We start from the raw sequence: 23,403 nt of genomic DNA, 5'->3' as shown, positions 1-23,403 counted from the left end.
TAAATAAAATATATTTTTTTTGAAGGATTTAATTTTCAAAACAAAAAGAATAAATATATATATATATATATATATATATATATATATATATATATAAAAGTTAAGTGAAAAGAGCCCTTTGAGATTAATAATGTGTAGACTCACATTGGTGCATGAATATTAATGGGTGTTAATAATCATCCATTAATGCACCAATGTGAGTGCCCTAAGAATTTCCCATTTTTGGGCGAAGGAAAACTCTTTATTATTGTTCTTGGTTTTTTTAAAAAAAAAAATTAAAAATAACAATTTTCTATTTTCAATCAAAATTACATCTCATGATTGGACAAATATCCCTTTTCTTAAAAACAAATAAAAATGAATTTATTATATGAAGACATTTAAGTTTCGATTCGATTTCGGTTAAATCGGGAACGAGGATCGAGTTAAATCAAATTTATGGTCATTGAAAACAAAAACTTTTCTGCTTCGTTTTACAAATGACGACAAACCAAATTAATTCCAAAATAATAACGTTCCGGCTATTATGCTAATCAGAAATAGTAACACATACAAAAAAAAATTATTATTAGTTCAAGGACACTTAGGGCCGCCTCGTTTAGTCTTCCAATTGTTGTAGCAAGCGCAAGTCTCTTTGTTGCCGTAGGTCCCCGGCGGCACACACAGGCACTTGGCGCAACACTTTAGGCAGAAGAACATGCATGGCTTCTTGTGCGATGTAGCCGAGCAACGGTACGTGCATCGAGGCTTGCAATCTGTGGCACCCACATGCAGATCAATTAGTTTCTACGACTAAACTCCCAAACTTTTCATATGTAATTAGTAACGACGGGTAAATTGCAATCTTCGACCATTCTGAATGTCAGTCGAGTTATGAAGCTCGTTATATTCTTGGATTTTAAACTTGAATCCAGAGACATAAATGGGATTGTTCTGTATGAATGGGAGTTCCCATTTATTTAAAAAAACTGGATCCATTTGAATGCATAAAATTTTTACACTAACCTTGAGGTCGAAGATGGTTATACCCCTGACAAATTAATATCAAGAACAAATGTTAATAAAAATCATTAAAAAAATAAAAGGATATAATAGGATTAAATGTTTAAAAATACCTGAACAACATTAGATAATGTAAGGAAAAAAACTAGGGACAAAACCAAGAAAAGAGTAGCGGTACTCTGAGTACGGCTTCTCATTATATCTTCGAAGAATTTTTTTTCCCCTCAGAAAATGTAGTAAAATGTGATGGTACATTTGGTGCACGAAATGTTGGTAATTTATAGGGGAAAAGATTGATTGGATCCAGGGAGGAAAAAGACAGCATTTGAGGCGTTAATCAAGGAAAGTTAGATTTTGACAAAGAAAATGTCAGTATTATTGGAGGCAATGGGAGAGGTAAAAGCGCCGTACTTGATGGTTGAGGTTATTTAATTTGTCAAATCACGTTTTCTTTTTTGCCTCAAAAGTTCAATTGAGTACTGGTCGAGTTAAATTGAATTAGAAATTCGGATTATGGTTCGGTTTGATTTCGTTTTTTCTAATATATCAAAAAATATTATCATCATATAATTATGCGACGGTTAATTAGATGGATCCAACCTCATTAACTTGGGCACATGTCGGGACAGGTTCAGATTTTAATTTAAATGTTTTGGAAAGGTTATGTTAAATTTTAAGGCAAAAATTTATGTGAGACAGATCTCTTATTTGGGTCATCCATGCAAAAAGTATTACTTTTTATGCTAAGAGTATTACTTTCTATTATGAATATCGATAGGGTTGATCCGTCTCACATATAAAAATTCGTGACACCGCCTCATAAAAGATCTACTCAAATTTTAATTACAAACGTATGAAAGAGACGAAGTTGTTCCCCAATTACCTCTTCACTAAATAAATAAACGTGCATAACAAATAGGAGTCTACATGAGGTTGATTTTGAGAGCATCTCCAATCATTCTCTATGGACTATAATCTCCATAATAGATTATGGATTTTCCTCCTATGCATCTTTAAATTGAATCTCCAAAACGGAGATTGCTATAATGATCTTCTATATTTGGAGAAGCCCCGCAGCTATAGAGGACGGTTTTGGAGGATGACATTAATTACGAAAATGCCATCCTCAAAAATTGCATGAAGATTCGAATTCTTGAAACGTTTAAGGCTCGAAATGTGTATATATTTAATATATACAATTATATTATATTAATAAAATATTAAAGTTCACGAGCGAATCGAAAACTATCAAATAAAGTAATTTTGCCTTAAGTTCGGTTAAAAAAAATTCAAACAGATTTAAGTTTGGCTCGAGTTCGATAAATTCGAATATATATATCAACTACTTATCAAATTAACTCGAAAAATTTGCGAATCGATTTGATTCGGCACTGTGTTAATGTGTATTGAGAGTAACACTCCTACGTTGAATAAAATGAAGCAGAGACCAAAAGTTCCCAATGTGACCAACTGAGCACATGTAAGGTTAGTATATGCTACATCAGAAGTGATTCTTTATCTATTTTAATATCATTAGATAACGTGAGTCTCTTATAAAAATTGATATATATATTGATGATTCAAAAATTAATATTTGAAACATAGCATATAATAACACATGTAATAACGGGCGCATAGATATGTGCCACCCAGGTACGGAAAGTAATTACATTATATATATTATATGTAAAATTTTGTTAAAAGTAGGTAATAATAATTTAAATTTTACTATACGAAAGAAAATGCGATGTTGTTCAGATTTGCCTACTTCCAGTTGTTATTTTAAGGATGTAATTTTGAAAATGGTATTATCGTGATCCTAATCCCGAAAATTATGAAGGTACAATAATTGAAATTTTATATATTTTATTTGAATAATTTACTCACATTTTGTTTAATCAATATTATCGAGCAACAAATTTATATTTGAACAAAAAAGGAATAAAAAAAAGTGTTCAGATTTTCATCTTACCAAAATCAACATATTTCTATATATAGATCATAGGAATGATAATCAAATAACAATACTTAAAATTTGTGTCAACAATAACTTTTTCTATCATGATTTATTCAATATTATTTTTTCTTCAATAAAATGCTAAACAATAAACAACTCTAAAACAAAATTACTAAAATGAATTCAAAAAGACCAAATTTAAATTGAAATATTTGTTTATTACGCTGAAATAAAATATGATTGCGCAAATTTGAAATATATAATAATAAAGATTAGATCTCTTCTGAAACGATCTTATAGATTTATATTCATGATACATGTCGATTCAATCTATAATTAGCACTAAAAATAATATTTTTGGCATGAAAGTAATATCTTTATTATAAAAAAAATAAATTTTTATTGCATTGAGTCGGGTAGAAGATTCATCTAACTGTATAGATACATCAGAAAGTTTCACAAGACTTGTTTGAATAAGAAAATCATAATTTATTTTTTATTTTGACTAAAAAATATATTTTTTGTGTTTAGATTACTAAATTACAATTTGGGTTCGGCCAATTACAAATTGAAACACATATTGGGATGAGGCAATTATGTTTATGTTTATATAATTTGATAGACAAAAATAATTTATTTGTGATTTACCTCGTGTCTTTCTGACAGAATTCAAATCTTGTTTAAATATAAATGTATTTTGGATCATAACATCAAAATAAAATTGGAGTGGGGTACTGATCACACACATATATAATCTTCTTCTTATTATTATAGAGGATCCACACACATATATATAGATCAAGTATATGTACACGTAAACCCTGTGAAGTCGAGACCAGACTTGTAGCTCAGTTGATCTCGACCATAGCCAATGTTGGCAATGACCCGAGTTTGAATCCACCTCCCCATGTGCTCAAAAAAAAAATCCCTGGAATTGAAGTTGTGAACTAATTCTGGCGATAGGCTATATAGTTAGCCAGATGATACAATGGTGCTGACCTCAGAACGTCGAAGCTATTAAGCTCCTCCATGGCCTTATCCGCCAGTTCCGCAGCAAACTCCTTTGCCTTTTCGAGCCCCATAAGCTTCGGATACGTCGCTTTATCGCTCTCCAAATCTTTCCCCGCAGTCTTCCCTAGTTCCTCGGACGATTTCGTGACATCCAAAATATCATCCACCACCTGAAAGAGCAACCCTATGCATCTCGCGTACTTCCTCAACCTCTTAATCTGGATCGCATCCCCGCCGCCCATTATGGCGCCGCACACAACCGCGGCTTCCAAAAGCACCGATGTTTTGTGTACATGAATGTACTCCAATTCATCCAGGCTTATCTGTTTTCCCTCGCTACATATGTCTACTATTTGTCCCGCGACGAGCCCTTCGGACCCGACAGCAGATCCCAGCTCGGCAATGGCCTGAACTACCCTCCGGGGCAAAACGTTTCTAGTATTGACCGCAACGTGTTGAAAGGCGAGGGAAAGCAGGGCGTCTCCTGCAAGAACCGCAGTTTCTTCCCCAAAAGCCTTGTGATTCGTCGGCTTCCCTCTGCGTAGGTTGTCGTTGTCCATGCATGGGAGGTCGTCGTGAATGAGCGACATCGTGTGTATCATCTCAATAGCGCAGGCAACGGGGAGGGCCATGTGTTCTTCTCCCCCCACCAGCTCGCACGCAGCGAGGCACAATGCTGGCCGAATACGTTTCCCTCCGGCAAGAAGTGAGTACCTGATTGGTTTACTTGTTAGCACAGTCTAGTAAAATCATACTTGATGGTATCTTGATTATTGTATATATCAAGATGCACGATGATAGATATATCTTATAAGAGTAGGAAAATATATCTTTTAGTTGATTATTATATATAATTAATTGTATTTATTTTCCAAAAAACATGATCCAATCTTCTCTGCATAATATAATACACCCTACGTACACTTGATTTTGAAAGTATATCAACTATAAACTAGCTCAATGACCATCTCGAGATCGATCGACTTGAAAATTCACAAGCCTAAACACGAGTCTAGAAAATTTTAAAAGCTCAAACTCGACTCATTTAGACTCCACATTTTATTATATATACCATAATTAGTCAATTTTGTAATCTTGAAACTGGAAATAGGGAAACACATTATTACCTCATAGCCTGGTGGATCTTAATGGGGTTTCGTAGCGGAACTGCATCATCCAAGGCTTTGTTCACCCTGCTCACCTTTGCTGCCATATAATCTTGAAACTGGAAATTGGGAAACACAAAATCCAGTGGCTTCGATGGACTGATCAATATATCATGAGATAAAGGTTGAGCTACAGACATTGTCGCGACATTCGGAGGCTGAATCTTCATTCGGATGATATTGTTCCTATTATTATTTGATGTTTTGATTTTACCAAAGTTGTATTTTCGAAAGAATAAGGTTTCGTTAGCAGGGATAGTTGCTAGAACTGCCATTGATGTTGTGTGTGTATCTTGCAGATATGAAAAGAGTTGGTATATATATATATATATATACATACATATAGTATGATGATAACGAGGTGGATTTATATGAAGTAAGGAGGCAGTTTGATTCCCTAGTAAAGTGCTTCAAAATTATGCCACTGACCTTAGATTTGGACTGTAATGAGTCTGAATATTTTAGAAACTTCAGCATGCAGTGAATGTAATCTCAATTAAAGATTTAAAATCAGTTCGTGGTGAAATATAATTAACTTAGCAACTCGAGTTATTCATTTATGTCAAGCGATGACGGATATGAATTAATAATATAAAAATTAGAGTTACAAAAGATATAATTTTAAACTGTGAACAATGTTTCTTTATGATTTCAAATTTATCCATAATTGAGTCAATATTGAAAGTTTAAGCAATCTCTTTCTTAATATATATTAGCAATTAAATATTTTCAGGTGATTAATCTTAGAAATTGGAGAGATGAGATTTTGAAAACAAAGAGAGGAGAGAAGAGATTTGAAAATTATAGAAATGATTGGATTAATCAAATTATTTCTCAGTAGTAAAAAATGATTGAATTATTTAAAGAAACGATATTTTGTCGAACAATTGGGTGGGGCAGGAAAGGGGGCAAGTGATTTTAATTGTAACTTAGATTCAAACTTTACGGGGTCGGATGTATGGGCAAGAAAATTTTGAGGGGAGGGGGACCTCCGCCCCTTTTGGCTCCGTCCTATAGTGAATATAACACTTTATCGAGCACGTTCAAGAGATGACTCGTATCCATTTTATTTATATACGTAGCACTTTGTTGTGCATATAACTTATTTTCTGATGTCTTTATCGGCGAGTATCGTTAATACTATTATGTCACGTCTCGAATTCATGCTTTCGTAAACGCAACTGCACAATAGACTTTTGTTACAGCTAATTCGTATCAGTTCTCGTTTTATGAAAATGACTAACATAAGTTACTATAGGAGTCAATTGCATCACATTTATTTAAGCCATTTTAATTGAAAATTATTGATGGAAATTTCAGCTGGCTTCAAAAATAAGAAAAGACAAAAATTTGTGTGAGACGATCTCACAGGTCGTATTTTGTGAGATGAATCTCTTATTTGGGTCATCCATGAAAAAATATTATTTTTTATGCTAAGCGTGTTATTTTTTATTGTGAATATCAGTAGAATTGACCTGTCTCACAGATAAAGATTCGTGAGACCATATCACAAGAGACCTACTTATAAAAAAATATATGTGCATAAAATCTGCTCGAGCGACACACTTGGCTCAAAAATCTCTCCAATTTTTTTTCCAGGAATCCAATATTTTATTTTTTTCGATTTATTATATAGCCGATTTGACTCATATAGAACTCCTCTATAATTAGAGTTTAAATCCACACGGTAATAAATAATTTCATGACGAGCGCAATGAGCCCCATTATTTCGTGAATATCGTCATTTTCTTTATTTTTATTATATATTTTTTGAGATGATATCAGTAAATGATGAATTATTTTGAATAATATTTAGTTGATTGTTGTTTATTTAATTCATTTAGACTTTATATTAAATTTTTTTTATAAGAAATCATGTAAAAAGATAACATATTATATTTTACAATATATTTATCTTATTAATTTAAATAATTATATCAAAACCGAAATAATCGAATCATTTCGATAGAAAACCGAACCGAAGCGAAGAAAAATGGTTTGGATATCAGATTATATATTTGTAAAACCGAAAACTGAAAAAACCGAAATAAAAAATCGAAAACTGAACCGAACTGTCCGATGAACACTCCTACTTTTATGGACACGCCCTAGTTTTACACATCCATCAATTAAAATATTTAATTATCTATAGGCGAAAATAGTTTTGGTTTTAACCTGCCGATCATTTATTAGCGCCTAACGACAACATCTCGACCCCTAAACACAAACTGATAGTGCTAACAAAGAATCTCTAGTCACGATATACCGATGATTGGATATTAGGGTAATGGTTCGTCGAGACTCCAATATGAATACAATTTTTTGTTTTTTTCCTCGCTAAAAAATCAACTAAAATTGTAATACATATTATTAGCCTACGTAGTGCATGGGAGGAAAATATTAGCGTATTATTTATATATATGAATAATATTCTCTATACATAACAACACATGTAATTATTTCTCCCACGATCACCTCTTCCATAATTATCTCGACTTCGAGTTAAATATGTGATATTTCATTCTTTTAACAATAGTTAGATCGAGCTCCATTATTCCATAACAACTACATATAATATAATCGGTGAATTTCACTTCGCAAAATAGTCCAAACATCATACTTTGATTGACATCGCCTCCATATAAAATTCATATAGATTGTTGTGTGTGTATATATAATATGAGTTATTAATCATTATTTGAAATTGGAGTATATACCTCGATGAAGGTGACAAAAATGCCTAAGTTAGATAGATATGAACAAAATTAAATTTAATATGTGAAATGAAAGAGAATCCTTGTCAATTGATTCCCGTGACAAGATCCAAGAAACGAAAAGCATAAGTTTAATCAATCAAATGTCGACATGGATTAAATATTTGTTTGTTACATTCACTTAAAAAGAAATCAAAATAGAGGGTCGTAAGCCAATCCGATGACTTGTAGTTAATATGATATCAATATCTCATGTTTAGAACGAGATCTCGAGTTCAAGACTCAATTGTAACAACCATCTCCCCTAACTCAAAAATAAAAATATAATTTCACAACTAGAAATTATGTTATCAGAAAGTTGAAGAGTATGTTGATTAGATCTACGTTTCATGGTAAGCATAACTCCAGTTAAATTTAAAAAATCGACCAAACTGAATTGATTCGAACAGTAGGATAAACTGATTCAAAAATTCAATTTTTATTGTTATTATTTCTATTTATTTGGTGTTCAACTTTTATGTGGGCCGGCCTATCACCATTCGTATTTCACAAATATTTCAACATCCATTTTTATTATTTATAATAATTATATATTTTTACTATTTTAACGATCTATTAGTTCATTTGCTCTCCAAACAACCTCGATATTTGCAGGAAAAATTTCAAATATGGATAATGGAATTTAATTTTTAAATTCATAGGCCAAACACAGCTTTAAAAAATTGGCCTAAGGCCCATTATTGTAGGATTTTGGAACCACGCAAGTCGAATGGAAACAAAGGATCATCTTTAAACATGTTTAACAACAATCTAGATTCTCATCCAAAATTCAATAAATTCTAAATTTGTGTATTTTTTCTTCCGATTTTTTTTTAAAATTTAACTGCCCTAAAATGAATTTTTTTTTAAAAAAAATCTTTGAAAGGATAAAAATTTATATAAATTTAGAAGAAGAATGAAATGTGATATAAAAGCCTTCAGTTTTAATAATAAAAAAATGTTGGGATAAACGTGTATAAGTGAGAGAAGTACTTGGATGTATGACTTTCTGGAAGTTATCATCCTGCAAGGTTGTTGACATTGTTGTAAGATCTGATTGACTTGGTGATTCGTAAAAGAGACATGTCAGATTTTAATGGATGAAAATGATCTCGGATAGAAACAATGCGAGCAACGAAAAAGGATAAGAATAACAAGTCAACAAGCAGTAAGACATGCTTCTTTCTCAATAATTTTTATCTTAGTGGTAAGAGATACTAATACTTGATATCAAAGAGAAGGTCATGGATTCGAGTATCTCCCAATAAATATATATTTCTATTTTTTTTAGGGTGAGAGGTTGTCATGTCCCGCGCCCGAAGTTTATGACATCGGCTTTGCCTTTAAATATTTTGAAATCAAGTCTCTCTAATACAAAAATTCTAAAAGCAGTCTTTAATTCATAAAAGTGATAGAATATTGTATTTACATTCCAAATGTCTCAAATATAACAACATAAACAAAAGAAAAACATGTTAATAAATAAAGTAGCAACTAACGAATCTACGAAATCATGTATCTACCCTCGAAAAATGTTGTTCTCCTCGATCTCGTTCTTGTTATTATTCTCATTTTCGTCTTAACTGGAATGATAGTTGTTACGCCCCATGCCCAGAACCAATGACACCGATGTTTGCAAATAAAATTCGAAAACAACAAATCTCGTAACACAAAATTTAACCAAACCAATCTATTTCATAAGCAAAATTTTTCTATACAACGATAATTGATAACATGACATGTGCGGAAACGTTACAACTTATAAGTAACGAAACATATACAGGCAACTAAAATATATCCTCATCCAGATGCTCGACACATACAAAAAGCTATAGCGATTGTTGGAAGAGTTTTCACTGAAGCTGGTTACCACCTTCCCTGAAAACTACTGAGGTAAGGAGACAAATGATACACTTGATGAATAAGCATCTGATGGAGAATCCCACCCAGGCCTAACTATCGAAAACTTCCTGAACCCGAACCCGAACCCAATGCATGTCAATGCAAAAATCATCAAGTGATTGGAAGTTGGTAGTTATGATATCACCAGGAATCAATTTATGTGCACATCACTAGAGGATTGAAAAGTGATTGAAGACAATAGACTTGAAGAACCAAACTTGAATATAAAGGCACCATACGTGAAATACAGAGAAGATCTTCTACAAAGAGTGATAATTCAAAGGCTTGGAGATTATTTTTCTAATAATATCTCTAGCCAGAACCAACTAAAAATCGTGTGTCTCTTTGAAGCATTGCTTTTTTCAGTGACGTGAAAAACCGCGGTCGCAGTCTTTCGATTCGTGCTGAGTAAACTCGAACTAACGCGATTGCATGTAAATCAAGTTAGCCAAGTAACCGTATTAAACAAGTCATGTACGACGTGCTCGCAGGGACGGATCCAGGAATAAAAGTTGGGGGGGCTTGAAGTCAATATGATAAGTTATATATTATTAAAAAAAATTTACATTATATCGTTCAACGAAGTTGTGCCCTACGAGATTTTAAAACATAAAATTCATCAATAATAGAATTTACATCAATATGTTTAGCTAAATCTCGTTCAATATAGAGTGTCAAACAATCGGCAAGAAAGTCATCCTCCATTTTATTGCGAAGTGCCGTCTTCACATGCTTCATTGCTGAAAAAACCCGCTCAGTAGTGGCAGTAGACACATGTAATGTCAAAACAAGATGAATCAACCTAGTCAACATAACATAAACACTTGACCGTCTACTCTCGGTCAATTGCTGACACAACTCAACAAGTGTAGAAACCTTTAAATTCTGCATCACATCAAGTTTATAATGTATCAATTCATACTCCAAAGCAACAATTTCTTGATCTGTGAAATCTCCAGGATAAAACTTCTTCGCAAGCTTGCAAATATCATCACTGTTAAATGAGTCAAATGAATTTTTAGGATCTAAAGCTGTACTAAGAGAAAGAAGTTCCACCGATGACTCATTGAACCGAGTATTTAACTCCATCAAAATGAAATCTATTGCTGCATTAAAAACATCAAAGTGGTAATGATGTTCTATTGTAGTTTGCCGACAGGAACGTCCAATCTTATATAGACAATCAAGGTCAGGTACATCAATTTCATTTCTTGAGCAAAAAACTTTAAATTCCTGAAGAAATTCATTACACCCACATTCTCTAAATTCTTGAAGGCAAGTTTTGGTAGTAGTGACAAATGTGATAGCAGTCAAAATGTCTTGAGATTTTCTTTGAAAAATTTGACAAAGAGTATCTGTTGTTCTCATAATTTTATGCATTAAGTGCAAAATAAACACAAATTCAAAGCTTGCCATGTTTCTGTAAATCCCCCGAACTTCAGCCTTAACTCTTCCATTTGGAGAATAATCACTGAGAGCTTCAAAAACTTTGCAAGTTGCAGTGTACATACCTATCAAGCTTTTTACCGAATCATAGTGAGAACTCCAACGAGTAGCTCCTGCTCGTTGCAAATTACCAATCTGGTTTGCACCACTTCCAGAATCACGTTCTCCAATTGACAACATATACTCAATTTCATTTCTCTGTGCAATATGTAATTCAGCAATGCGCTTAGTAGAAGAAGTGACAATATTAACAATATTGTCCAAATGAGAAAAGAATTCCCAAATAACACTAACATCCTTAGCTGCAGAAACCAATGTCAGTTGTAAACGATGTGCAAAACAGTGGACATAGAATGCATAGGGACAATCTTTGAGAAATAATGCTTGAAGTCCATTCCACGCTCCAGACATATTGCTAGCACCATCATATCCTTGGCCTCTGATTTTCTTAACATGGAGATCATGATGAACAAGAACATTTGATATCTCATTTTTCAAATTCATTGAGGTAGTGTCACTAACACTTTTGATGGCAAAAAATCTTTCTGTCAAAATCACATGATTGTTCACAAACCTCAATATAATGGTCATTTGCTCTCGTTTAGATATATCTCGGGCTTCATCAATAAGAATATAGAAGTATTTATCTCCAACTTCTTCACGAACCATCTGTCGTACTCTATTGGCCATAATATGTAAAATCTCTTTCTGAATTTCTGGAGCGATATATTGGGCATTTTTTGGAGCATTCTCAAGCACAACTTCATCAATTTCTATATTCATTTTTGCAAAGCCTTCACCAATTCAAGAAAATTTCCACGATTAGATGAAGATAGAGATTCATCGTTACCTCTAAAAGCACAACCTTGAAGTGCTAGCCAACGAACAGCTACAATTGAGGTGCTCAAACGCAGACGATTTTTCTCTTTTTCCTCTTTAGATTGTGCATGCATCACTTTATCAATATGTTGTGAGGGCCTCATCAAATTTTCAGCCCTTCTCCCACACATAGTATGAGGTGAAGAAGCTGCAGAACCAATATGGGCAAGAAAAGCACATGTTTTTCCTTGGTTTACCCTTTTCCAATTGTCAAATCCTTCATTGACCGATGCCGAGATATTAGATGAATTAACATCATTCAGGAAAAGAAAACAATAGAAACAATATGCCTTATTTGTTGAAGGCGAATACTCCAACCAATAAAATTTCTGAAACCATTTTTTCTGAAAACGACGATTCTGGCTTCTAAATTTTGTACATGGATACTCCAACATATCTGGTTGATAAGGCCCCATATTTAGATATGAACGTCTTATCTCATCTCGTACATTAACATGATATTCACATATTTGTTTTCTTTTTCCTGGATCTCGTTCAATAAAAGTAGACGAAGACTGATGATCGTCTCTAGGAGAGGAACATGAAGGAATTTGGATATGTGGAAATAGAAGACTTTCACTGGATTGATGTTGCATTGTAAGGACTGTAGGAATTGAAGTATCTTCACTAGCTTGACGATCTCTCTTCTTAAAGAAAGAGGATATCAATGTTTTTCCTTTCTTTGCAGCAGATTGATATTTCATTTTGAAATAGTTCAATTTATAATCCTAAACAAGAATAAAATAATTATTAACCAAATAAACAAGTAATAATCACTCAACAACTCAACAACAAACAATCAAGAAACCACAAATCACACACAGAGAAGCTATAAAAAACAAAATAAAAAATGTATAGCCGATTCTTACCTGGATTGTTGCCTTGCCGATGAGCAATTCGATTTCTTCGGGAGTCCGCAATTCTATTCTGTCGCTAAAGGGCTTGGGACTTGGGAGAGAAATTTTGTAGAATTGAGGTGGGGCGGATCAGAGGATAAATTTGGTCTCATCCTTGTAAATGGACGGGACTTGATTGGACTAAGACATTGATGTACGACGGTTTTTGAAACAACCGTCGCTATTAGCGACGGTTTTTAAAAAAACAGTCTAAAAACAGTCGCTAATAGCGACTGTTATTAGCGACTGTTTGAATAAACCGTCACTAGTAGCGACGGTGCAATTAAAACCGTCGCCGATCCAGATCGGCGGCGGTTTTACTAAAACCGTCGCAAATACTAGCGACGGTTTTTGAAAAACTGTCGCTAAAATATTAAAAAAGTGCGCTAAATTATTAAAAAAGTGGGCTGGGCTACAGCCCAGTACAGCCCTAGAATACATCTCCGAATAGGTGTTGACAGGGACAATCTGCATTGCTGTTCGTATTGTTCTCTGATTTCCTTATTTCAAGTGTGCGTGTGTGTGTGCAATATTGTATCTAAATGATCATTTATCTGAAGTCAAGATGGTAGGATATTAGGTCCAAATCCAATTTTGTATTCGAAATATAAGTTCTTTTTTAAATTCATTTGTGTTCTTGTGCAAGTGTTAAAAAGAGCCAAAAATGAGCATTGAGCGTGAAGCGCAAATAAAAGCTACGGTGTTGGTAAAAAAAAAAAAAATAGGTAATCCACAATGATTGAATGTGAAAAGGTGCGAAAAAGCAATAGTAGATAAAATTTTGAATAATCTAAAAAAAATTTACCAAAAAAAATAAATAAATAAATAAAGCTAAATCTCATTCGGTCTTAATAAAATAAATAGTCAGTCTTTTGTGTGACGATCTCACCAATTTTTATCTGTGAGATGTGTCAACCTTACCGATATTCATAATAAAAAGTAACTCTTAGCATAAAAAGTAATATTTTTTCATGGATGACCCAAATAAGATACTCGACTCACGAAATTGATCCGTGAAACCGTACGACTTGAGTTTTTGTGTAAAATAAATTCTACCCAAACCCTTTCCTTATCTTTGCATCCCCAAAAAAAGGTCCATTCCACCCAAACCCTTTCTTTATCTTTGCATCCCCAAAAAAAGGTCCATTCTTCGGGAACGAGACGGTAATAGAGTAGCTTGTAGGGCGATCAACCAAAAGTTTTTAATTATAATTTGTGTCAGTAGGTTTATAAGGTTGTGTTTGGATGAAACATTTGGATTTGTGGGAGGATTTGAAATGTTTGTATTTAAAATGATTTTGGAGAGTGAATTTAAAATTAAAGAAAAAAATTATACTTGGACGAAACAAGATATTGTAAATTATTCATTCTAATTTTGGACCAAAGTGATACAATATATTTGAAATCAAATACACTCGAATCTTTCAATCCAAGCGCAACCATTGTTGTGCTTGAATTTGAGTTAATTGATTTCAAATTTTTTGATTTATTTGAATGAATAAAATTTAAGTAAATTTCAAATATACTCTATATCAAGTTAAGAAATTTCAATATTAATAATAGTTGTGAATTTCAAATATACACGAGATGGACTCATTTGCCAAATCAAATCCCTTCTTCTATGTTGATTTTAGATATGAAAAAGTATTAAGAAGAATTTGAAATGCCTTTATATCGAGTTATATTTGAAATCCTATACAACAATTGAAATTAATTGTCGAGTAGATTTACCTCAAATAAACCAAAGAATTTGTTAGCGTAGATTTAAATGCGTAGATTCAAATCCATCAATCCAAATGCAACATTAGATCAAATATATCAATCCAAACACATTATTTAAGGTTGAGGAGGTTTCAAATTGATATGTTGTTTAAAAATTTTATACTAATAGTTTTGCTAAATCGTAAACGCATCATCATGAATGTTTTTTGCAATACAGAAACTATTATAAAACAGTCGTTAATTTTTTTTAATCAACAAAGTGTTATTTTACTTATCATTATAAATATAAATTGGATCGACTCATCTTACAAATATAAAATCTACGAAACTATCTCTTGCTATTCATGCACACAAATTTTTCTCCCTACCCATACACCCTAATATTAATTGATTCAACCAAAAGTGATTTATAAAATGATTTGACATAGTTAACAACCAAGGTTTTGGTAGTTGAAGCTCAAATTTATATTTCCTTATATCATCAATTTACTTTATATTAATGCTTATAACAAAAAATAATAATAAAAAAAAACAAATAAATAAATAAAGAAAGAAAAGACCTCACCATTACTATGGCTACGCTTTCTTCTCTTCCTTATCTCCTCCACTTCTCCTCCCTGCTCCTCTCTTGAAGCTCGCGCCTTCTTCACGAGCCCTTCCATTTTTAACTCAAAAATTGATACAAAAAACCAAGCAAAAATTAAGGCTTTCAAGTTTCAACTCCACTTGTGAAGATCCATGTTTCTTGAAGCAATTGCCCACCGAAAATAGAACCAGAAACCCAAAAGAAAAGAGGAAAAAGAAAAATCAACCCCTACATTCATCTTTCAGTATGAAAAGAGATCGAGACCGTGGCAAGGCAGCGGCGGCGCCCCCTTCCTCCGCAGACAAATCCAAGAAGTGGGAGGAAGAGCAGAAGTGGCAGCAGCCAGATGCGGGCATGGATGAGTTGTTTGCTGTTTTGGGGTACAAAGTGAAGTCTTCAGAAATGGCGGATGTGGCAGAGAAGCTTCAGCAATTGGAGATGGTGATGGGAACCACAACTGAAGATGGGGTTTCTGTTCTTTCAACTGATACAGTTCACTACAATCCCTCTGATCTTTCTGGATGGGTCGAAAGCATGTTATCTGAGCTTAACAACTCCAGTAGTTTCGATATGCTTCCCGATTCAATTGTAATTTCAGGTGAATCTTCCAGTAATATGATCAGCTTTTCAAATGATGGGAACATACAAGGAAACGGAGGAAATATCATTTATGATGATGATTTGAGAGCAATCCCTGGCGGTGCTGTTTTTGGTAACCACCAGAAAGATGTTCTTGATTATGATCCCGAGAAAGGTAATAAGAGGATAAAATCCGCTACTGGATCTGAATTTCTCGAGAATGGGTCGATGGTGGAGGCGGCGAGGCCGGTGGTGCTGTTGGATTCGCAAGAAACCGGAGTCAGACTCGTCCACACTTTAATGGCGTGCGCGGAGGCCGTTCAGCAAGGAAACCAGAAAGTAGCGGATGCTTTGGTGAAGCACGTTGGTTTACTGGCGGTCTCTCAAGTTGGGGCCATGAGGAAAGTTGCCACCTATTTCGCGGAGGCTTTGGCACGAAAGATTTACAAGATTTATCCCCAAGATTCACTTGAGTTCTCCTACTCCGATGTCTTGCAGATGCACTTCTACGAGACGGGCCCTTATCTTAAATTTGCCCATTTCACTGCCAATCAGGCGATCTTAGAGGCGTTTGCTGGAGCAACTCGAGTTCATGTGATAGATTTCAGCTTGAAGCAGGGGATGCAGTGGCCAGCTTTGATGCAGGCTCTGGCTTTGCGTCCCGGAGGCCCGCCAGCGTTTAGGCTCACTGGGATTGGTCCGCCGCAGCCGGATAACACAGATGCTTTGCAGCAGGTGGGTTGGAAATTGGCTCAACTGGCGGAGACAATCGGCGTAGAATTCGAGTTCAGAGGTTTTGTTGCCAATTCATTGGCTGATCTTGATGCCAAAATATTGGACATTAAGCCGAGTAACGTGGAAGCGGTGGCCGTAAATTCTGTTTTCGAGCTGCACCGACTGCTGTCCCGACCAAACGCGATAGAAAAAGTGCTGAATTCAATCAAATCCATGAATCCCAAAATAGTAACGATTGTCGAACAAGAAGCTGATCATAATGGGAACGTTTTCTTGGACAGATTCAACGAGGCCTTACATTATTACTCCACCATGTTCGACTCTCTGGAGAGCTCCAGCTCGATCGACCCAAACAGCCAAGATTTGGTGATGACGGAAGTCTACTTAGGGCGACAGATATGCAACGTGGTGGCGTGCGAGGGGGCGGAGAGGGTTGAAAGACACGAAACTTTGGCCCAGTGGCGACTCCGCCTGGGTTCCGCCGGTTTCGACCCGGTTCACCTGGGCTCAAACGCGTTCAAACAGGCAAGTATGTTACTGGCGCTGTTCGCCGGCGGAGATGGTTACAGGGTGGAGGAGCACGAGGGGTGCCTGATGCTTGGCTGGCAGACTCGACCGCTCATCGCCACCTCCGCATGGCGGCTTAAGGCGGAGTAGAATTCCGGCAAGGGGACCGAGTGGGTCTAGAAAGTTGTACAGCTGAGTTGGCTCGAGAGAATGGCACAGAGGGGCTGAGAGCGACTGTCCGAAAGAGGAGTCAAATCTTGTCTTTTTACCTGTTTTACTGCTCTCAATCTTAACCTCACTTTTTTAATTACTTTTCCCCCCTTTAAATTCGAGGTTTTATTCTATGTTTTACTTTACTTTTTTTTTTTTTTTTTGTGTGTGTGAAAAAGCCCTTTTTGGGTTTGATGTACTCTGTTTAATTATCTTTCTTTTCTGTTCAAGTTGTGTGTCAGTCACTCTCATTCCAATATCATAATAATAGTGGTGAATTTTGTTTCAACAACAATTTATTTATTTTTATTTTATATATAGAATAGGGGACATATAATACCATCCATTTTTTAAAAATATATGTAGTTTATTGCTCTATGGAATAATATTTTAATTAAGGAAAATTTTTTGGGGGTCCGTTGAATTTTGACAAATTACTTGTTCCACTTTTACTCTTAATTCTCTCAAGGATTGGGTATTTGATGCATCACGATCGATTACGGCGCATTCGGATAAGATAAGTCTTCAAATTTGAAAAGTGTTGGGATTTTGACTAATAATTCGTTTTTTAAGTATTTTTTTATCACAAAAACTTTTACAGAGACAATCTCATTGATCAATTTTGCGTAGAAAACAAACAAATGAATGTGTTTGTTCTGATCAGCCCAAAAAAAAAAAAAGGAAACTAAAATCTCTAACACATAGTAGTACGAGGCAAGGAGTTGTAATTTTTTGAACTTGACAATGTATATGTGTGTGTGTATTCAAGTTTTATAAATAAAAAATAGGAGCTAAATTATTTTAATATTGGTTCAATCCATATTGGTTCGATCCAAGCTGGATTTTGAATGAGTTTGAGTCGAACATAGATAAAAAGATGTTTTTTTTAGTTTATTTAAAGAGTTTATAAATCTAATATGTCGTAATTTATTTTAACATTAATAAACTTATAATACTATATTAAAAACAAAGAGTTAATATTTTGGATTAAATAAGTTAACAAAATTAAAAAATATTGGAATATTCAGTGTAATAATTTTTTTTTAAATTTCACAATTACAAAATTGTGTATGACACTGTGAAAAGAATACAAATATATTTGTTTTTTGGAAGATAAATCGGGACATGATAAAATTTATAACAATACTTTGCATAGCTTATAAATGAAAAAAAAAATATTATTTTGACATCTTACAAGTTGTTTTAATAAAATTTTATCGATAAACGACCAAACGGGATGATTCGAGTATCAAGTGCATTAGATTCCTCCGGCTAAATCAATGCCAGTCTCTTGAAAACGAACTATATAAATAATGGAATCTTGCTCCCACTTGTTTCATTTATATTTAAAAAAAACATTAATATAATTAAACTATTAGTCTTAGTTTAGAGATGATTAGTTTTTTAACGACCTGGCCAGCTTATTTTGTTTTTGGTGTTAATTTTAATGACATTATAATATTATGGTATCTATAGGCTGCCAATCGAATAAATATATGATACAAATGCATAATACATTACACAATTTATATCATGGTATCCAGCTCCCCTATGCAGTACTGTGGGGACCCTTGCAGAATTCGTCACCGGATCCTAGGGCGGTGTTCGTAAAAGATTATATTTTGATAAAAATGATTAGATTTATAAATTATAAAAAAGAGATGATGTTTGAAAATAAAAGATAAAAATAACGATTAACTCTCGAGCACATGATAGATTCTACGTATGTATATTTGAAAGATCTACGATTTGTTTGTGGCCTTTGTTTGAGTAAAATATGTTTTCATGATTCACAAGCAGACTGGTATTGAAAATTATAAACTTCCATATATATATATATATATATATATATATATATAGACACACACATATATTTCATGAATTAGTATAGATGGATTAATGTCAATATATTTGTAGGATCGAGTGCTTACCGCTTTACCAAAAACTATAACTAGTGGTAATGGTGCAACTCAAATTTTTAAACCGCACAACAGCTTAAGCACCAGGATTCGATCGCTCTACCAAGCAAAGACAATTATTGAACCCAACAATAGTTTTAAATATACGTGGACAAATTATAATTATTTTAATTAAATACTGACGTTCATCGAAATATACAAAATAAACAGAAAAATTTACATTTACTTGAAATAAATTAAATATCCATTTCAAGTTGAACTTATCCTATTACTCGTAGTTGTTAAAAAGCATGTTGTTGTCTTAATCCTAAAATCTTGTCGTAATAATCCAAGTGATTAAGTGGAAATTAAATTTTTGACTTTGATATAGTAGGTAAGTTGTCATAATTATTTACCAAACATTATCCATAATATTCCACCTGAGGGAAATATTACACAAAGCTTTGACGATTTTAAGCCACTCATGATTAGTCTTTGGAGATGATTAAGACGTGATTGGAATTGCCGATTCAATCTGATCGTGATGGAAAAACACAAATATATATATATATAATTTTTTTTCTTATTATAACTAATTAATTATTTTTGGAGTTAATTTAAGTTCAAGTCTCAATCTTACATGGTATCAGAGCTTCAGATCCATCGTTATGTGTTAGCATGCCCATAGTTGGGTCATATGTTAATCTTCTCACACTCTAGATATTCATTATTGGGCGTAAGATCCTCCAGCGGTTGGATAAAAATCCATAGGAACTGCGTATAAGAGTTTGGATAATCCCTTTGAGCTAACTTTTAAAATTGAGTGAACGGAATCTCAATCTTAATCAGTCAATTATACGTTCATATGTACTTTGTGAACAAAATCTATTTATAAGACGAGAAAATGTTAAATTGGTTTTTAAAGTTGGCTTATGCAGATTTTTTTCCCATGAATTGGTCAAAATTTGACATCTACCAACAATGTCAGTGATGGTAATATTACCGTAACAATCGGAGTAAATGTAAAAAAACAAAACCAATTTATTATTCTAAATTTTAGAATCTTACCTTTTTAGCAATACCTTTAAATTTTTTAGATAATTATGCTGTTTAGTTTGACAAAAAGACAGTACAAAGTATAAAAAACTTCGTAATCACCAATAAAATAACCTACATATTTGTCGAGCATCCGAATGATTAATAAAAGAACTGATGAAAACAATGATTAACTAACAATTTGCACACTATAACATGTCCTTTTTTGTGTGGGATGTGTTTAGCTTGTTTATAAAATATAAACTCATATCGTTTAAGAAACAAGTCGTAGGATCAAACGTCAAAAATTATAATTAATAAAAATAATACAATTATGATATTTTAAATAATAAAAACAGTGAAACATATTATTGGATTTTTATTATTATTTGATGGGTGACTGAATTATTGTAATAATAGTAGAAAAAAACATCATATCACGTTGGAGAGGACATCCCTTTGAATGGGATTTAAGGCCAATGAACAATGTTCATCCCATGTGCAACATACACAATTAAACATGGAAAGTATTGTTCCCAATTATAGCCTCGACAATTTTGGGACCCAAAAACAAGATAAAAATTAGGACACATTTGTGGGTTCATTGTTATCCAGGCATGACTAGACCCTCCCTTTACCCACAAAGGATATATATATATAATATGTATGTCGACTGCAGTACTGTATTTATATATGATACCCTCGGATCGAGGATGAGCACGGACTACTCTCGATAGTCCAGATAGTTAGTGACTCAACATTAAGGAGCTCTTGGCAGGACATCCCCACGGGAGGTCATCCGGTAGGTCATCCAGATCGACCTCCCAAAACACCCGTAATCAAGGCAGAACGGACATGGCCGACCTCCCATGCCGAGCTCCCACGAGTTTCCGAGCCAACCTCCCATAAGGTGTTATCGCACCGATTGGACATATTTTGACCCACCTCCCGAGCCGAGCTTCAACAAGGTCCAGAATATAGACGGGCTCTTACCTAGAAGAGCTTCTATTTAGACGATAACATGTAGCCCACAGAAATAAGGCCCAACCGTCAAGATCTAACCATATCTAGAAGATCTAGCCAAATCTACAAGATCTAACCAAATCTTTCACAAAATTCTGAGCATCTAAATCTACTAAATCAGGACAATATTTCTCTCCTATAATTATCAGGTTTCGTTCATTGTTTATTTATTCATATATTCACATTCTCTTAGAACACACATTATTCTCTCAGTTTTTTGTTATCTGACTTGAGCGTCGGAGGGGCTACGCCAGAACAACCTTCAGGCCCACTTGTAACACTCCTGTTTGTACTTCCAGATCCGATCCAAGCTTCACAAGTGAAGATCTGACCTCTCAGCTATCTTTTGTAGGTCTGATCCGAGCTCCACTAGTGAAGATCCAACCTCCCAGCTACCATTCCGGATTTCAACAACATCAATATATATATATATATAAAAAGATTTTTAGTTCGTTGTGTTTTGTAATTAATTTTTTGTGTTGAGAATTTTACGATGTTTAAACTTAGATAAAGAATTACACACATATTTTCTTTATGTTTAATTCATGTAAGATTGACATAATTCTGTGTCGCACCCACACACCCACAAAACGTGGGGACCCGGACGTTAATCATCTTCTTAATCGTCATTGTGATAATTGGATCAATGTAATTAATCTGGGTCTAAATTTTTTTATTTTTAAATTACAATATTAAATGCGGAACGTAATGGAATACATTCTAACATACATATCAGCATTAAAGTACAAGTCTTGTACTATATACAATCATTCAAAACTAAGCTTTAACGACTACATATCAAGTATTTAAACCCTATCTCTAATCAAAGTCCGTAGTCTCCACTCTAATCACGATCTCTCTTCATCTCCTTGACCCTGAACATGTCCCACCTGTTGCCATGCAGACATACAAACACGACAACAGCCGGATAACTCTGGTGAGATATACATCCCAGTATAAATCAACGAAACATGCAATCATATAAGCATGAAACAAATAACAGTAATATGTATCAAAATCTGAAAACATAATCAATATAAAACTGTCAATCAGACTCGTGACTCCACGTCTCAGACTATACTCAATCCTAGTCTAGGGATCCCGGTTTCCAGACGTTGGCATTCCTTTATCGAATTCAGTAATAGAAGAAACTTCAATTCTATTCAATCGATATAACCAAACATCCGGTGTCTTGACCTATTCGTCACAGACTGTGGCACTATCGTCAATTCACTATCTTGTGACAAGGTGCAATGTGCCAGTGACGATTCCATCACCATCGGCACTTATGTCACAAGACTACTCGTCTAATACTCATCTAATACATGCTTCTATAAATCAATAGAACAAGCATATCAATTCAAATCATTGTAAATAATAACAATAACTATGTGATTTAGGAAAACTAAAGTATATCCTACTCGAGCCGTTCTCCCAGTACCACATTGACTTATACCTTTCGTTCGTAGTCCCGGTCTGAAGAATTGGAATTTCTGAATTCAAGACTGTCTCTGTCAATCTGAAATGACATATCGAGAATAGCAATATCAACATTCCATTCCCAATTCAATACTAACTCCGATCAATCTGAATCTAATTCAAAATCAACGGCATAACGACACAATCCCGATATCCCCGTCAATACAATATCAACAGATATCAATTACAAATCAAAACCAATATATGATACAATCCATAATCAATCAATAATCCAAATCTGTCCAATTTCAATCGATATAATCAGAAAATCATAACAATTCCATAATCAATCTGTTCTTCGATCTGACTTCTATTCTACGATGTCTAGTATTCTCAGAACACATAATAATAATCAAATAACAATTCCTCCAATATCATAATTTTAAATGATAACAGAACTCAATAAAAGTTACATCCTGTAATATCTATCGACGAGATGATCATAAAACTGTGCTCGGATCGAAATTCTGATAACCGGATTTGGCACAATCAAATTTCTAAGTTAAAATGAAGTTTGAGAATTTCACGAAGCTCTTCCCTCGATTCTTTCTCTGGAAGTTAAGAAGGAAATGAAGATTGTTTACATATCAAACGCATGGTGTGACAAGTGTCCCACT

At 34.0% G+C, this 23,403-nt stretch overlaps 4 protein-coding genes across 4 annotated transcripts; 1 reads left to right on the top strand and 3 right to left on the bottom strand.

Moving 5' to 3' along the window:
• Positions 1-425: 425 nt before the first annotated feature.
• Positions 426-1,249, bottom strand: LOC142516660 (protein RSI-1-like). Its single transcript, XM_075619875.1, has 3 exons — positions 1,116-1,249; positions 1,006-1,030; positions 426-755 (listed from the first exon to the last, which is right to left on the bottom strand). Exons 1-3 carry the CDS (start codon positions 1,197-1,199, stop codon positions 574-576), a joined length of 291 nt encoding a protein of 96 aa, XP_075475990.1. The 5' UTR covers positions 1,200-1,249; the 3' UTR covers positions 426-573.
• Positions 1,250-3,788: 2,539 nt separating this feature from the next.
• On the bottom strand, positions 3,789-5,450 carry LOC142516644 (geranylgeranyl pyrophosphate synthase 7, chloroplastic-like). Its single transcript, XM_075619874.1, has 2 exons — positions 5,098-5,450; positions 3,789-4,684 (listed from the first exon to the last, which is right to left on the bottom strand). The coding sequence occupies exons 1-2, from the start codon at positions 5,409-5,411 to the stop codon at positions 3,907-3,909; spliced, it is 1,092 nt and encodes a 363-aa protein (XP_075475989.1). The 5' UTR covers positions 5,412-5,450; the 3' UTR covers positions 3,789-3,906.
• A 4,703-nt stretch (positions 5,451-10,153) lies between these two features.
• On the bottom strand, positions 10,154-15,396 carry LOC142556490 (uncharacterized). Its single transcript, XM_075667943.1, has 4 exons — positions 15,300-15,396; positions 12,088-12,264; positions 10,428-12,031; positions 10,154-10,210 (listed from the first exon to the last, which is right to left on the bottom strand). Exons 1-4 carry the CDS (start codon positions 15,394-15,396, stop codon positions 10,154-10,156), a joined length of 1,935 nt encoding a protein of 644 aa, XP_075524058.1.
• LOC142528616 (DELLA protein GAI-like) lies at positions 15,302-17,517 on the top strand. Its single transcript, XM_075633720.1, has one exon. It carries the CDS (start codon positions 15,567-15,569, stop codon positions 17,289-17,291), a length of 1,725 nt encoding a protein of 574 aa, XP_075489835.1. The 5' UTR covers positions 15,302-15,566; the 3' UTR covers positions 17,292-17,517.
• Positions 17,518-23,403: the final 5,886 nt, after the last annotated feature.

Source organism: Primulina tabacum, chromosome 1 (genome assembly GCF_025594145.1).
Source record: "Primulina tabacum isolate GXHZ01 chromosome 1, ASM2559414v2, whole genome shotgun sequence".
NCBI lineage: Eukaryota > Viridiplantae > Streptophyta > Magnoliopsida > Lamiales > Gesneriaceae > Primulina > Primulina tabacum.
This window is presented reverse-complemented; position numbering and strand designations above follow the sequence as displayed.

Excerpts from the sequence above, each read along its gene's own strand:
- LOC142516660 (XM_075619875.1), bottom strand. The coding sequence starts at position 1,199 with ATGAGAAGCCGTACTCAGAGTACCGCTACTCTTTTCTTGGTTTTGTCC. Across the intron at positions 1,031-1,115 it reads CATTATCTAATGTTGTTCAG|GGGTATAACCATCTTCGACC; the intron begins GTATTTTTAAAC and ends TTAATTTGTCAG. Across the intron at positions 756-1,005 it reads TAACCATCTTCGACCTCAAG|ATTGCAAGCCTCGATGCACG; the intron begins GTTAGTGTAAAA and ends TGGGTGCCACAG.
- LOC142516644 (XM_075619874.1), bottom strand. The coding sequence starts at position 5,411 with ATGGCAGTTCTAGCAACTATCCCTGCTAACGAAACCTTATTCTTTCGA. Across the intron at positions 4,685-5,097 it reads AAGATCCACCAGGCTATGAG|GTACTCACTTCTTGCCGGAG; the intron begins GTAATAATGTGT and ends TAAACCAATCAG.
- LOC142556490 (XM_075667943.1), bottom strand. The coding sequence starts at position 15,396 with ATGGAAGGGCTCGTGAAGAAGGCGCGAGCTTCAAGAGAGGAGCAGGGA. Across the intron at positions 12,032-12,087 it reads TCAAGGTTGTGCTTTTAGAG|GCTTTGCAAAAATGAATATA; the intron begins GTAACGATGAAT and ends GAATTGGTGAAG. Across the intron at positions 10,211-10,427 it reads ATTTAGCTAAACATATTGAT|TTCGAGTTTACTCAGCACGA; the intron begins GTAAATTCTATT and ends CAATCGCGTTAG.
- LOC142528616 (XM_075633720.1), top strand. The coding sequence starts at position 15,567 with ATGAAAAGAGATCGAGACCGTGGCAAGGCAGCGGCGGCGCCCCCTTCC.